The sequence below is a fragment of the Arvicola amphibius genome, chromosome 13 (assembly GCF_903992535.2).
Source record: "Arvicola amphibius chromosome 13, mArvAmp1.2, whole genome shotgun sequence".
Lineage (NCBI taxonomy): Eukaryota > Metazoa > Chordata > Mammalia > Rodentia > Cricetidae > Arvicola > Arvicola amphibius.
The window spans coordinates 17,238,524-17,254,752 of NC_052059.1; the positions used below are offsets into that span (position 1 = coordinate 17,238,524).

The 16,229-nt window shown below is 35.5% G+C and overlaps 1 protein-coding gene across 14 annotated transcripts in view; it reads left to right on the plus strand.

Annotated features, from left to right (window-relative positions):
- Positions 1-16,229, plus strand: part of Mycbp2 (MYC binding protein 2) — a 233,109-nt gene that overhangs the window by 92,320 nt on the left and 124,560 nt on the right. For all 14 annotated transcript variants that reach the window (XR_005283020.1, XM_038310598.1, XM_038310599.1 and 11 more), the window contains 6 exons: positions 2,297-2,501; positions 2,997-3,150; positions 8,983-9,155; positions 10,842-10,967; positions 11,051-11,178; positions 14,839-14,930. Coding sequence is in view for 13 of the 14 variants with exons in the window: in XM_038310598.1 (XP_038166526.1) it covers positions 2,297-2,501; positions 2,997-3,150; positions 8,983-9,155; positions 10,842-10,967; positions 11,051-11,178; positions 14,839-14,930 (878 nt within the window). In the remaining variant the exon portion in view is untranslated. The remainder of the gene's footprint in view (positions 1-2,296; positions 2,502-2,996; positions 3,151-8,982; positions 9,156-10,841; positions 10,968-11,050; positions 11,179-14,838; positions 14,931-16,229) is intronic.

Genomic DNA, 16,229 nt, shown 5'->3' on the forward strand with positions numbered 1-16,229 from the left:
GTCAAATTGATAATATTAACCATCTCAGTTCATGCGGGTCTTACCTTTTTTTATAGCCTTTGTAGTAATTAAAAAAAATCTTTGGCAGGAATTTAAATTATCTCAGGATATTTATTGTGTATTCTGACCATGGTTGCTTGTTGCTGTAATGGTATGTGTAGAAGATCAGTTTTATCATATTCGTTTTACCTGTGTGGATTTGGATCTGCTTGTGTCCTAGGATTTTGCACATCTCTGTCTGTGCCTTGTCTGTTGACACAGTGTAGAATTCCTCAGACACCTGTCATGCAGCGTATGCTTACCTCATGGTGTGTCTATACTCTAGCTTTTCAGTGTTTTGTGCTTATACACGTAAGTGCTTTACATTTTAATTCCTTAATAATATTAGTAGATGTGTATCGTATAAATTCTAAGAAATGAAGATTCTGAGTCAAAAGTTAATGCCCTGGTAGGCTTGTGCATGCTAACAGTCTATTTTCTCACAAGCTGTGTACAAAAGCAGCTTTTTCCAGAGCTCTGACAACAGAAGGTGCTGTTGATCCTTTTAAGCAGCACTGGTCTGATAGCTGAGGAAGGGTCTGCTCAGTTTCAAGTCCCTACCTGTGGTTGGTACTATGAACTGTCAAGTTCTGACCTATTGCCAGTTTGCTACAAAAGGTTTGGTTTTGTCTGTTGGAGGAATTCGTACTTTTTCTGTGTCCTCTCTGTACATTTCTCCTTTTTGGCCTCCTCTTTTGTGCCTCCCATACCTTTAGACTTGCTAGACATGTGGAAGAGAACTCTGGGAATTTGGTTTCTTCCTCTGGTTACATGTAATGACTTGTACAGAATCTTAACATGGTTAAAGGTTTAAGTCATGTACTCATTTGCTTGCTTTGTGTGCTGGTTCTTTGTCTTCTGGTGGGAAATGTGAAATCAGTTATGGCTTTTTAGACTAAGAAATTCTAGTCGCAGACTTGACTTTAAGGATGGCTGACTTTTCAATCCCTGTGGAATTGTTTAAGCCTCTATATTTTTTACTTTATTCAGATGTTTTGGGTGGTGGTAAAGGAATACATGCTTATTTTAATATTCCGTGTGACTTTCTTTTTTTCACAGAGCAGAATATATTTGAATATTGTGTGCTTTTTCCATTGTTCACCCTTTTGTACTCTTTTTTTCCTTGTTAAAAAAATAGACATTTGAACAAGGATAAACACGAGCTATTTGGCTACTTACTTCTTTATTGTGTAACTAACTTCTCCTTCTCCTTCGCTAGGTTCTCTTACTTTTATTGTGTAACTTCGTCTTGTCCCTTGCTAGGTTCTCTTCTAGGGATTGAGGCTTAGTTGCTTCTATAATTTAGTCTGTGTGTTGTTTTCTGGTTGTGATGTTGAAGGAGTAGAAGTATTCTTAGGAACCTGATAATTGAGTGAGTGTTTGCAGCAGTCTGTGTTCCCTCATTCCTAAGGTGTTGGTTTTCTGTCCATGGCTTGTTGCTTCTTCTCATTGGTAAGGTTGCATTAAATATTTCTGGGACCATGAGGTAGTATTTCTTCTCTTCAGGGGTTTATGAAAGGAGAGTTATGTGAGAGATGGCTCCTGAGCCATATGGATTGATTATCTGCTGTCAGTGGTCTTTTATTTTTTCAGGTACTGTCTTAGTAGTGAGAAACTCCCTACTTTTGAAATACATTTCTTTAGCTAACCAACTACCTATAGGCAGCTATCCTTTTGAAGTGAGCTATATTGTTTTAAACACACACCTTATTGTATATTCCTATTGTTTAAAACATAAATAAAATGACTAACTAGAACTTTATATAAGAATTATATGGAACAGTTTTCTAAATTTACTCTCAGTTCCTTTATTTAAGCTTTTATCTTATTGTAAAATATTCTCTCAGTGTGAGCTTGCGTGACTTTCTTTTATACTGTTACCTTCAAATGCCAAAGTGATTGTTTTAAGTGAATCATTTTAACAGTACTTTTTTAGACGTTATATATATAAGATACCTTTCGTTTAGATGTAGGTGAATACAGAGCATTTTAAGAACATTGCTTATATAGAAAATATTTCAACTTATTTCAAACATATATATTATTCATTGTTAAAGATTATCTAGGAATAATAGAAATTACTCTATTACTTTGAAAATGTTAAGTCCAAATTTCATATTTATTTATTAAAAAAATTAAAAGTCTATAAAAAATAAGATTTCATAAAGCTACTTTTACACACAGTTATTTTAACTTGAAAGAACCTGCATAGTACTTCTTCAACAATTTTGTATGATATGATTTATTTAATTTTTAGAAAGGACAACTGGGACGACCCATTTTGGATGTACCATATTGGAATGCAAAGCCAGCTCCCATGCCTAATATTGGATCAAAATACGGACGGAAGGCCACTTGGATAGGTGCAAGTGGAGACCAGACTTTCTTACGAATTGATGAAGCACTTATAAATTCTCATGTACTTGCAACATCAGAAATTTTTGCTAGCAAACACATAATAGGTAAATAGTTTGTTTTTATAATGAGATAGTTCTGTACCTTTTATATTTCTGGTAATAGAAAAATGAGGTAATTGGGAAATTTAAAAAGCAGCATATTGATAAGCTGATAGTCAACAGCAGAAATGTGAGCCTTGTTTTAAAGGGGTCAAATTTATATTGTCCTGAGTGATTTTCTACATTAATTCTTTTTCTGTAATTATTGAAATGAATTTTATGGGTGATTATGATTATCACACTTAAACCTATGCCCATGACACAACAAGTAATTACACAATAAAGGTTTAGAGGATAATACTTAACTATCATTAATTGTAAATTTAGATAGTCAGAGGTGTTGTCTTAATTCTGCCATGTAAAAAAAGATTCCACTTAAACCATTTAGGTATATATCAGCTTCTGCATGTTAAAATATTGATAATAGTGCTTCCCTTGTGGGCTTGGGGAAATATATAAAGGTAATGCAAAGTAAAATATATTTAAATGTGTTTTTATAAGGCTTGGTACCTGCTTCTATATCAGAACCTCCACCATTTAAGTGTCTTCTGATCAATAAAGTGGATGGAAGTTGTAAAACTTTTAATGACTCTGAACAAGAAGATCTGCAAGGATTCGGTGTGTGTCTTGATCCTGTGTATGATGTGCTTTGGAGGTAAGCATATGACTTTATCAAATACAGCATCGATAAGATGGTACAGAATTGGTTTCAAGATTTGTTTCACTAAGAAAAATACATTTAACAGTACTGGGAGTAAAAATTTGTTTGGACTAGTTTACGTTTTTGGGTGTATAAACAGAGCTCTGCTTTGTAACATAACTGGTTGTACCTTCCGCTTTTTATATTTGGTGGTAGCAGTGAATGAGAGATAAATCCCAAGTACTTTGTGCTAGTTTCTTCATCATTTTCATTGTTCCAAAAGAGATTTAAGAGATAGTCTTCTCCTGTGTTGTTACTGTGAAGCTGAGAGGTGTTCCTCTTTAAGTCGTGTTCAGAATTTTTTTTTTCCCTTCTCTAAGTAGCTTATTCTTTTTATTATTATTTTACTTTCTTTTTATATTTTTTTCTCATTTTTTTATTAAAGATTTCCATCTCCTCCCCTCCTCCTCCCCATTCCCTCCCCTCCCTTCCACCCATACCCCCACTCCCTCCCTCTCCAAGACAAAGAGCCATCAGGGTTCCCTTCATTATGTTAAGTCCATGGTCCTCCCAGCTCCCCCTAAGTCCAGGAAGGTGAGCAACCAAACTGACAAGGCTCACAGTGAGCCCGTCCATGCTGTAGAGTTCATGTTCATTGCCGTTGTCCTTGGTTTCTCAGTCCCTTTCCACCGTCAGCCACATTCAGAGAGTCCGGTTTGGTCCCCTGTTCCTTCAGTCCCATTCCAACTGGACTTGGTGGTCTCCTGTTAGATCTGTCCCACCGTCTCAATGGGTAAACGCACTCCTCACTGTCCTGACTTCCTTGCTCCTGATCTCCCTCCTTTTGCTCCTCATCAGGACCTTGGGAGCTCAGTCCAGTGCTCCTATGTGGGGCTCTGTCATTTTCTCCATCCAATGCCAGGTGAAGGTTCTATGGTTTTTTTCCGCTATCTGGACCCTCGCTACTCTGTGCCATGGGATTTCCTGCACAGTCCTTGGATGCAGATTCTTAGCTAAGTTTCACTTTGCCTCTGCTTCATGTCTGCACCCTCTCAAATTTCTTAAGAGCTGACTTCTCATGAATAATCAGAAATTCAACATTTATAAAAATATGATATAAGGAAAAATAAGTTTTTTCAGCTCAGAAGTTTACCCAAATGATGTATGAAATTGTGTTTTAAAAATAAAGTTAAAACATATATAAGAAAAACTGTTCATGTTTCAGAATTGTTTCCTTCCTCCATACAAAAATCCCATTAAATTTCTATTCTAATCCAAAATATTATACTTTATTTATATTAGTTGACTTTAACTTCTTACATATATGAGTATAGTCATTAAAATCTAAATTTTCTCTCAGCAACAGTTAATTTATTGTTTACAAAATTCTTTAGTTAGGACATACCAATTATGCGTAACTACTTATCAATTAGCAAACGTTTAGATTGTTTTGTAAGTTGTTACCTAGCATGCTTCACAGCACCATGGAAACATAAAGACAATAAGAAGAGAGATTTAGAGCTAGAGAAATGGTCCAGAGATTAAGAGCCCCTCCTGTTCTTTCGGAGGACCTAAGATAAGTTTTTCAGCATCCACATAGGACTTAGTTTATGACAATCTAAAATTCCAGATCCAGGGATTTGGTACCTTCTTTTGGCCTCTAGTAGGCACAGCATTCATGTGTACATATACACACCCAACCCCAGACACAGATATAATTTTAAAAATTTTGTTAGATGAAAGAACAAGTAGGATTGCTGGACTGGCAAGATAGCTCAGCAGGTTAAGCCATTTGCTGTCATATCTGACAACACAAGTTCTACCCTAATTTATCCCAGGGGCTTTACATGGCAGAAGGAGAAAAGCAACTCTTAGAGTTATGTTCTGCTCTCCACATTTCAACAAGTCTACCCATACATATGAATACACAATAAAGAAAATCATTGGAATTTTTTAAAGAACTGAGATTACTGAATCGAAATTGATTCATAGACTGAAAGTTCCTTTTAATATTCACAGTTATGTTGTATGGGTCTCCATATTCCCCCATATTGTCAGCATCAATAAGCATTGTTGCTATTTTTATTCCTCTATTAATAGATATTTAATTATGCTAATGTTAATTTTTGCTATTTTGATTACTATGTTAATAGATATTTATTAACTATATAATACATGGGTGGTCAGTGGTAGGTTGATTTGTTTTAGGGGAGGGTTTTGTTTTTTGTTTGTTTTGGTCAAGACAACGCCTCACTATGCAGCATGACTTAGACCTCAGTGTATAGCCAGAATTAGCCACCAGCTTGCAGTTTCCTGCCTTACCTTCTGAGTGGTTGGATTACAAAGCTGCACCACAGCTTATTCGTTTGTTGAAATAGAGATTTAAATGGCATATGATGCATACACATAATGGAATTTTATTCAGCTATAAAGAAAAATGAAATTTTCAGGTAAATGAGTAGAACTAGAAATATTATACTTGTCAAGGTAATTAAGACCCAGAAAGACAAGTAATGCAAGTTCATTCTCTTATATGGATCCTAGTCTTAAATCTTTGTGTATTTAGCTTGGAGTCCCTCCACAATCCAGAAAGCTAGGCTAGGGACAGTAGGAGACTTTTTTGATTATGGACTGAAGGAGTTACTGAAGAACCATGGGGACCCTGGGTCTGCACCATGAGGAAGAATTCCATGGGGGATAGAGACGGGCTGGGAGAAGGAACTGACTTGGAGCAGGGGGGCATTCTGTATTAATTTGAGATCATTTTTCCTATGTCTGTGGAGAATGTCCCTGTGAAATTTTTGTTGAGATTGCATTGAATCCATAGATTGTTTTTGGTAGAATGGCCATTTTCATGTTATTTATTCTTCTGATACATGAATATCAAAAGTCTTTCCATCATCTAGTGTCTTCCGCAGTTTTTTCTTTAGCATCTTAATATTTTTGTTGTTGAGATAATTCATTTTTTTGGATGTTTATTCCCAGCTTTTATATTTGGTTTTGGGGTATAGTGGCTATTGTGAATGGGTTTGTTTTCTTAATTTCTTTTGAAGTATGGTTATTACTGGTGTTTAAAAAAGTTACTGATTTTTGTATATTATTGTCACATCCTTCTACTTTGCTGAAAATGTGTATCAGCTGTAGAAATTTTTTGGTGGAACCTTTTATATATAAAATCATTATCTTCTGACTTTTTCCTTTCTTGTTTATATCCTCTCGATCTCCTTCAGTTGTCTTACTGCTCTATCTATGTAAGGTTTCAGATATCTTGTTGATTAGTAGAAACAGTGATCCGCTTATTTTGTTCCTCATCTTGGTGGAAATGCTTTGTGTTTTTCCTCCATTTATAAGGATGTTGACTATGGGTTTGTATATGTTCTTTGTTATGTGTAGATATGTGAAAGGTTTAATGTGAAAATGTAACAGATTTTCATGAGGGAAACATTAGCATCTCAGAGAAGAGATTAGAGATTATTAAGACAAAGCAGTATTTGTAAAGGTAATGCCTAAAAATTTTCTAGAAAGAAAGTAGATTTGGATTCCTAGATACTAAAAACTATACTTTTTGATTATCTGAAGTCAAAAGACTTTTATTGCTACACAAAACACTAAAGATCAGGAGATAACTATTAAAATAGCCAGAAAGAAAATTATTGTATAAAAGATAAAAGTGCTGTTAGTAGCATATCTCCAAGGCAGTGATACGATGTTCCTCCTACTAATTATAGATGTTTCTATTATGGACGTTAGTTTGTTTAAAGGGCTATTTTAACTTTTTTTTTTAATCTGAGGGAGGGTTTCTGGGAATGGCTAAAGGGAGGAAAGGGAGTGGGAAAAATGAGGTAATTCTATTTTAACTAATAAATTGTTTAAAAATACATTTATTAATTAAACTTATTTAATTAGATTTAATTAAAAACATTTAAAAATATAAAAATTTAAAGAAAATAAATTTTGATAAAAATGTAACAAACCTTAGTGTCCTTTAAAAAATATACAGATACTGTGGTATTAAATATATTCACTGAAGCACAATTAATAAAAACTCAGAGAAATTGGGGTTCAACCTGAAAGATCAGAAAAGCAAAGCAGACAGCCACTAGCTCTTACCTCTGTCTCAGTCTGAAATAGCAATCCTGCCTCCAGGAATCTCAAAATGAGATTTTTTTCTCTGAGCTGTGTTCTCCCATTTGATATTCCTCTCCAGGGCTGGGATTAAAGGCATGCACCACCTGGTGTCTATGGCAAACTAGTGTGTCTGTTGGGATTAAAGGTGTGTGTTACCACTGCCTGGTCTGTAAGACTGACCAGTGTGGCTGTTTTATTCTCTGGTCTTCAAGCTTTATTTATTAAAATACAAATGAAATGTTGTAGTGATGGTGAGGCGAGCAGGCCTGCTTTTCATCCCGCCCAGATCCCACACGGCTAGCTTTACACCCGAAATAACAACACACAAATTGTATTCATTTAAACACTGCTTGGCCCATTAGCTCTAGCCTCTTACTGGCTAATTCTCACATCTTGATTAACCCATTTCTAATAATGTGTGTAGCACCACGAGGTGGTGGCTTGCCGGGAAAGATTTAGCATGTCTGACCTGGTGGCTGGCTTCATGGTGACTGTCTCAGAGGGGAGAGGCATGGTGTCTGACTTACTGCCCTTCTTCCCAGCATTCTGTTCTGTCTATTCCACCTATCTAAATCCTGCCCTATCAAAAACCCAACGCATTTTCTTTATTAACCAATGAGAGTCCTCTATCAAAATGTAACTTGATTTATTAAAATACTAAATGTTAGGCTGTAGAGTTCTAGAACATTTTCATCTTGCTAAATTTAAACTCTATATTCATTAAATAATAGCTGCTTATTCACTTTTTCTCTAAGCTTTTGAGAATTTATTATGAGTATAAAAAATCATAGGCTAATGGCAAGAGGACATTGTGACTGACTTCCTTTTAGTTTTTATTAATGCTGCACTGTTTGTAAAAAACTTACATTGACCTCCATCTTATTTTTGTTCCAATCTTAGAGTTGCATTCCATGTCATTTGCCCATATCTTGCTATCGGATTGATTTTCTCTCACTGTTTTATAGGAGTCTTACACACAATGAGCAATATAGTTTTGTTGCATGTGTATTTTTCACATTTTATATCAAATTTCCCTTATCTTTAATTTGTTAGTGAAGATTTTGGTATAGAAAGATTTTTTTATGTATCAAATTTAAATATATAGTTGCTGCAATAATTAGTTTTATAATCTGTATTATTTTCAGATTTTGTAGTGGTATAAATTACTTTAGTCATATCTATCTCAGGTAGAAAACAATGAGATATTGTAGAAGGAGCAGAGGGCTGCGTCCCGCCACCCGGCTAGCTTTACCCAAAATAATTACACAGAAACTGTATTCTTTTAAAACACTGCCTGGCCCCTGGCCCGTTATCTGTAGCTTCTTATTGGTTGATTCTCATATCTTGCTTTAACCCATATTTAGTTTATATAGCACCATGAGGGGTAGCTTACCAGGAGAGATCTTAACCTGCGTCCATCTCGGAGAGAAGCATGGCGACTGCATATGGTGACTGCCTGAAGCGTCTCCCCACTCCTGCTACCCAGCATTCTGTTCTGTCTACTCCACCTACCTAATTTTCTGTTCTCTTAAAGGGCCAAGGCAGTTTTCTTTATTAATTAACCAATGAAAGTAACATAGACAGATAACTCTCCTCCATCAAGATATGTATTTTCCTTTGTACATTAATGTATTACTTATTTTATAGTCAAGTATAATTTAGAAAATTTTCAAAGTTAACTAGTTGTTGAAGTGCTGTAATTATTATCTTTCTGGATAGGTTTCGACCAAGTACCCGAGAGCTCTGGTGTTACAATGCAGTGGTTGCTGATGCCAGACTTCCCTCTGCAACAGACATGCAGTCCAGATGTAGTATTCTAAGTCCTGAACTTGCTCTGCCAACAGGATCAAGGGCTCTGACAACCCGATCTCATGCAGCCTTGCACATTCTGGGTATGGTTGCCTTTTGATGTAGAGCAGAATGACATTCACGTATGCTATGCTGATGGTCAGAATTTTTCTTAAATGGTTAAATTTATATGTAATTCTACCATATTTGTTAAGTAATAATGGGTGCTAATCACACAATAAATTAAATACCAAAGAAGTTTGTCTTCCATGAAATGATACAAAAATCTCAATATCATAAAATAGCAATGGGTGCCTAAGTGTAAGGCATCCCTGAATATAATTTTCTCAATGTAAAGATAATGAAGGATTCTGTTTGAACATATAAACCTTCAGAGCTGTAATCCAAATATGTTTCTATAGTGTCTAACTTATGTATATACTTATTAACTACCTTGGGATTTGGAACTTTTTCAATAAATAATTGCTAGAATTTGGGGGGGGGGTTGTTTCTTTGTTTGCTTGCTTGTTTTTAAGTCAGTCCATATACCTGTGTATTGTTTTGCTTTTAGAAATGATTATTCAGAAAGATTCATTAGGAGCTAGGGTGACTCAGTGGGTAAAGTTTGCCTTCCAAGTGTCAGGACTAGAATTCAGATTTCCAGAACCTATGTCAATGCTGGGAAGGTTTGGTGGACTTCCCATAATTCCAGTGCTTAGGAGACAGAGACAAAGACCCTGGAGCAAGCAGACGAGCTAAAATATCCATGTTGGTGGTTCTGAGTTCAATTGAGAGGTCTTGTGTCAATAAATACAGTAGAAGACAACATAGGAAGGCTCCTGATGTGGTGTTAGCCTTAGGCCTGCACGTACATGCCCACACATGCATATTTATCCTAATAAACATAAACACTTTCACATATGTAACCATATGTGTATGAATTCTACATATGCACGGAGATACACAAAAAACATACTTATGCTTATATAGCCCCTACACTATAAGTTCATATTTGTTGTAGGGAGGCCGCTGTTGGTTCCCTGCTGCTCAGCCCCAAAATAATCACACAGAAACTATACTGGTTAAATCACTGCTTGGCCCATTAGCTTTAGATTCTTATTGGCTAACTCTTACATATTAATTTAACCCATTTCTATTAATCTGTGTATCACCACAGGGTGTGGCTTGCCGGGAAAAGTTCCGGTGTCTATCTCTGGCAGGGCTACATGGCTTCTCTCTGACTCTGCCTTCTTCCTCTGAGCATTCAGTTTAGTTTTCCCCTCCTACCTAAGTTCTGCCCTGCTGTAGGTTCAAAGCAGTTTCTTTATTCATTAATGGTAATCACAGCATACAAGGGGTATCCCACATCACATATTTCTAAGCATAGTTCGTAGATTATAAATTTATTTTAACCATTGCAGCCATCCAAAACATACATCAAAGTTATTTAAGACTTATATGTCTTCCTTTAAGAATACTATGAAAATGAAATTGATTTAAGAAGTTCTATAAAGAAACTTGTAAGGACCAAAAGTAAGTGATTCTGACTTTTCAGAGGTTTAGTTTTGTGGAAAATGTCATATAACTTATGTTTTAAGTGTGATAATTACTATGCAGAGGAAAAATTATTGTATGTGTTCTTCTATGAAGTGCTTAATGCTGGGAATAGATCATGTTTATTGAGCACATTCAAACCTTATTTTAATTTGCCCTATATAACATTAAATAATATCAGTACTACTAAAAGTTTTTGTTTCAAGAGTTTGAAGTTGACTTGTTTATTGTTTTAGGTTGTCTTGATACTTTGGCTGCTATGCAGGACTTAAAGATGGGCATTGCAAGTACAGAGGAGGAGACTCAAGCAGTAATGAAAGTCTATTCCAAGGAAGATTACAGTGTAGTAAACAGGTTTGAAAGTATGTATACTTAGACTTAGGAAATGTTATCTAGTAGCAGAAATAGACACATGTTTAAAACCATTTTTATTTACATCTTTCAGGTCATGGAGGAGGCTGGGGTTACTCTGCTCATTCAGTTGAAGCCATACGTTTTAGTGCTGACACTGATATTTTACTTGGTGGTCTTGGTCTGTTTGGAGGCAGAGGAGAATATACTGCTAAAATAAAGGTAGAGTTTATGACACTGTAACTCTGTTTCACCTGAAGACATTTGTTTTTCCTTAGTCTTATGTTTCCTTTTTACTTTGGTTTGTTGTTTGGTTTAGGAAACATTGCTAAACTCTTCCTCAAAGCTATGAGATCACTGACCAGTAAAAAAAAATCTAATTCATACAAAGGGAGAAAATGAGCTTTCAATCCAAAATGGATTCATTGCCAGTCTCACTGCTTTGTGTTGAAGTCCAGGTAGTTGATTAGCTGTACGCTCTATGTGGTTGCTACCCTAGAGCTGTCTTAGTACCAGGATATACTCCTTTTGTGTATGCCAGTCTCCACCATCTTTATTGCCAAATACTATGTAAACAGCAGCATGTGGGGACTAGGAATAAAGGGAGAAGTGTCTTTTGTGTAAAAATTTTGCACTAGTTATGAATCAAGGACTGGTGTCGTAGCAGATGCTTGTAAGCCTAGCAACATGGGAGTCTGGTGCCTGTGTAAGCCTAGCAATGTGGGAGAATGGCACCAGGGAGTTCAAGGCTAATCTAGTGTGTTTCAGGCTATCTTGTATGATTATGACCTTGCATTTTTAAAAGAAATTGTTAAGTTTCCCACACTTATCTGGAAGAGCCAGCAGTCATTGTCTGTAGATTACCTGACTGTTTTGGTTACTTAGTAGTAGTATGGACATGTGTCTGTAGTCAGTCTGCTTTTGTAAATTTTCACACTGCAAATTTTGCCTCAATTCTAGTATCATGGTTCATAAGAAATTTTAGTTCAAGCTCTTTTGTGAGAGTTATTCTTTTTTGAGATTGCTCAGTAATACTCCCAAATTAAGAAAATATATTAAAGCCCTTGATTACTTTTGAAGACAGTCTACATAAACCTCAACCAGAACTGAAAACTTTTTTCAATGTTTACTTTTTTCTGATATTGATGATTATATATGCCTTTAAAATTATAGATACAGTAAGAATGAATTTAGTAAAAGTTAAAGTTCTTATAGTAATATAAGCCATAGAAATAATGGTTAAGAATACCTAGATCACATCTCTGTTTATACTAAAATTCCAGTAGTCTTAGTCTTTCATTTGTGTTTAGCGCACCTCTTTCAAAATGATTCAGAATGACTTGATTCCGTAAGACAGGAAAGCAAACTCAGTGAGTTGTTTTTCTAGAAAATAATACCCAGCAAGTTCATCAGGGGGATATATATGTAGTTGTTAACATTTATGTATGTATATTTGATAATATCCAGAAAGCTCTTCAAGATTGTATGTATTTCTCCCTTCTAGTTTTAGAATTTTTTGAGAAGTGGAATATTACGCATCATGGTGAAATTCTTCCTATTTTAGAGGAGGCCTTTAAGGCGCTGGTTCTCAACCATCCTAATGCTGACACCCTTAATACAGCTCTTCATATTGTGATAATCCCCATACTTAAGATTATTGTTATAACTGTATTTTCACTACTTTACGAATCTAATGTAAATATCTGATATGCAGGATGTCTGATATTGGACCCGTAAGTGGGTTGTGACATACAGGTTGATAACCAATGCCTTTAAGGATCAAAGAGTATCAGACTTCACTGGAACATGTCTGACTATGTTATACTTGCTGTTTGACTGTCCTTTGTATACTATGGCTTGCTGATTCTTCCTCATATATGTTAAGCAATGCAACCTCAGGATCTTTGCTCTCCTCTTTAGCTGCAACTCTTACCAAGAGTTTATTTAAAATATAAATTCTATTCACTGCTACAAACTTATACCAATAGCTGTGTTTTTGTTTTGTTTTGTTTTTTCTGGTCTGCATTATTTACTCTTATGTGTTCCTAGAACTGTGACTAGTGCATTGATGAGTTTGAAAGTATTTGTGGAGTACCAGTGAAGAAGCAGATTATGGTCATATCATTTTATTATGACTAAGAGAGGCTACTAAGGACCTTTACCATGAATTATTCTAATCAGATATTCTTTTTAGAGAAATTACTAAGTGCCATAGACTTGGCTAGCAAGAGTTCAATCACCACCAGCAAAATAAATAAATAAATAAATAAATAAATAAATAAGCTGGATTAGAGGGAGAGGCAGCTAAAACTAGTTTATGAAATCCCATCTTTTTGTGCTGCTGAAAGAGTAGACATAGTGATGACTGAGTAGTGTGGGCACAGGCATTTTTAAGACACTGCCACTGTACAGAGCAGGGACAGCAAGAAAAGTAAGATAGGTCATTTACTTTAGAACAAAGAATATTGGAGTCTATGGGTATGCCAGTAAAGTCTGAGATAGAAATAGATTTCCAGGCCCTTGGAAATGGTTGAAAACTTGTCACTGTTCAATAATTTTAAATTCATTTTAACATCTTTGCTGCAGTTTACCTGCTATAACTCTCCAGAAAAGAATGAAGGTTTTACAAATATTAGTTCCCTTTTATTAAAAAAAATTTAATTAAATTATAATTGCATAACTCCCCCAACCTTCCTGGTCTTCCCTCCAATCCCTTCCGTGTCTCCTCCTGCCAACCCTTCCCTCCCCATCAACTTAATAGCCTCTTTGATTATTATTGTCACATTTATAAATATATAACTATGTAAATACAGTCTTCTGAGTCTGTTTAGTATGGCTTGCGTGTGACTGATTTTAGGGCTGAACACTCAATCGAGGATACCATTTAGGGTCTTTATTGCTGCGAAAAGCTAATTCTCATATTAATCCATTTTTTAAAAGATCTCTTTTTTCATAATCTCTTTTTCCTTACCTAAACTCCTTATTTCAAGTTCTTCATCGCGTCCTTTCCCTTGCTAGTTACTGAACTAGCTTTTGCTACCTGTATTTTTTTTTATTGTGAATCCTCAACTCCTCTATAGTAATATCTTTATAATCTTTTGAACAAGGGTGTTCTCTCAGGGTTCCACAAATATTCTTCATTGAGTTTGCATAATTACTATGAGTATTTTCATTGGTTAATTAATAAAGAAACTGCTTGGCCCAATAGGTCAGAACATAAGTAGGTGGAGTAGGCAGAACAGGATGCTGGGAGTGAGGCAGACGCTTGAGGCAGTCGCCATAGGCAGTCGCCATGCTTCTCCTCTCTGAGATAGACGCAGGTTGAGATCTCTCTTGGTAAGCGACCACTTCGTAGTGCTACACAGATTACTAAATATGGGTTAAAGGAAGATTGAGAATTAGCCAATAAGAGGCTGAAACTAATGGGCCAGGCAGTGTTTAAATGAATACAGTTTCCATGTAATTATTTTGGGTAAAGCTCGCCTGGTGGCAGGAAGCAGCCAGCCGCCACTCCTACAGGAACTCTGTTAATGTCCACCCATTTTTATGGAAGAGGACACTAGACCCTAGATCTAGTAATTAAGTAATAAAGCAAGAGTCTGCCTCATTTAAAAAAAATCTTAGTTAAAATGCTTTCTTTGAGAACTTGCAGTAGGGAGCTAGAATTAATGTAACCATAAAACACTGCATGATTTATATTTTAAACACACATATATTTATTTAGTTATTAAGTTTAATATTTAGCTTAGTAATTAAAATTTAAATAGCAGATAAAATTTTTATATCATTTATAGTTTCGTTTTATTGGATATGGACAAAATTGTAAACACTTGTATGTGCAAAACTGAATGATTGGAGTCAATTTGTTTCTCTTTACTCCAGCTGTTTGAGTTGGGTCCTGAAGGAGGAGATCATGAAACCGATGGAGACCTTCTTGCAGAGACTGACGTGTTAGCTTATGACTGTGCCGCTAGGTAAATGTTTTGCTCATTATTCAGTAGTTTTTATGTACTTGAAATTAAAATTTTATTTTAATTTAACAAATACTTTTTTTTCTTTTGGTGTTTTTGAGACAGGGTTTCTCTGTAGCTTTGGGGCCATTCCCAGAAGTAGCACTTCTAGACTAGACTATGCTCGAACTCACAGAGACCCCCCCCTGCCTCAGCCTCCCAAGTGCTGGGATTAAAGATGTGTGCCACCATCGCCTGGCAGCAAATACATTTTTAAAAGGAAGTTTTGACTAATCTATTGATAAATTGGGAAACTTAACTATATAAAGTTATGTTTCACTTAGTGATGGAGATACATTCTGAGAATTTCATTGTTAAAAAGTTTCATCCACTTATGAATATCACAAAGTTTTTCCACAGACCTAGATGATATGATCCTGTATACCCAGTGTACCCCTTGGTCAAATAGTTTAGCTACCATCCATTGTATGTGATTTGTTGTTTGAAATCTTGTTATGAAGTGTGTTTGTATATTAAGAAGTGTTGCTATTACTTGTAATAATGGTATATTAAAACTGTTAATCTTAATTTTTATATAGTTAGATGACTAATTCAATACTGGAAATATTTATTGCCCAGGTAGTTTCATCAAATTCTTAGAGAACACAAGTGTGCTAGTGCTCTAGTATTTGAAACAATCATTTGTTACATGTAGCAATATATACATATATATATATATTCAAAATATATATTCAAGTAGTCATAGTAGGCCATATTACAGATACCCCCTATTCTCTGACTAACATTGAACTCAGAGATCCTCCTGCCTCTGCCTCCCAAGTTCTGGATTAAAGGCCCGCGCCACCTCTGCATGGCCCCTGTTCCTTACCTTAAGCATTAGACCAGTGATTCTCAACCTGTGGTTCATGAGTCCTTAGGAAAACTTCTGTCTCCAAAAATTTTTACACTATGATTCATAACAGTTGCAGATTTATAGCTATGAAGTAGTAACAAAAATTTTTTTTATGGTTGGGGGCCACAGCAACACAAGATACTGTAATAATGGGTCACAGCACCAGGAAGGTTGAGAACTAGTGCGTTAGACTATATCAAATTGTTGTTACTTTGTAATCTTTACTGTTTATACAAATCCACTTAAAGGAGACATTTCAAAAAAAGATAATTTTCGTTAAACTTTAATATACATTATCATTTGCTGTTTATTTTAGCAAAAGATTATGATTCTAAGATATAAATTGTGATGTCTTTGGTAGAGAATCACCTAGATTTTCTTCATTAGCTTACTCACTAGGCCCCAACTTT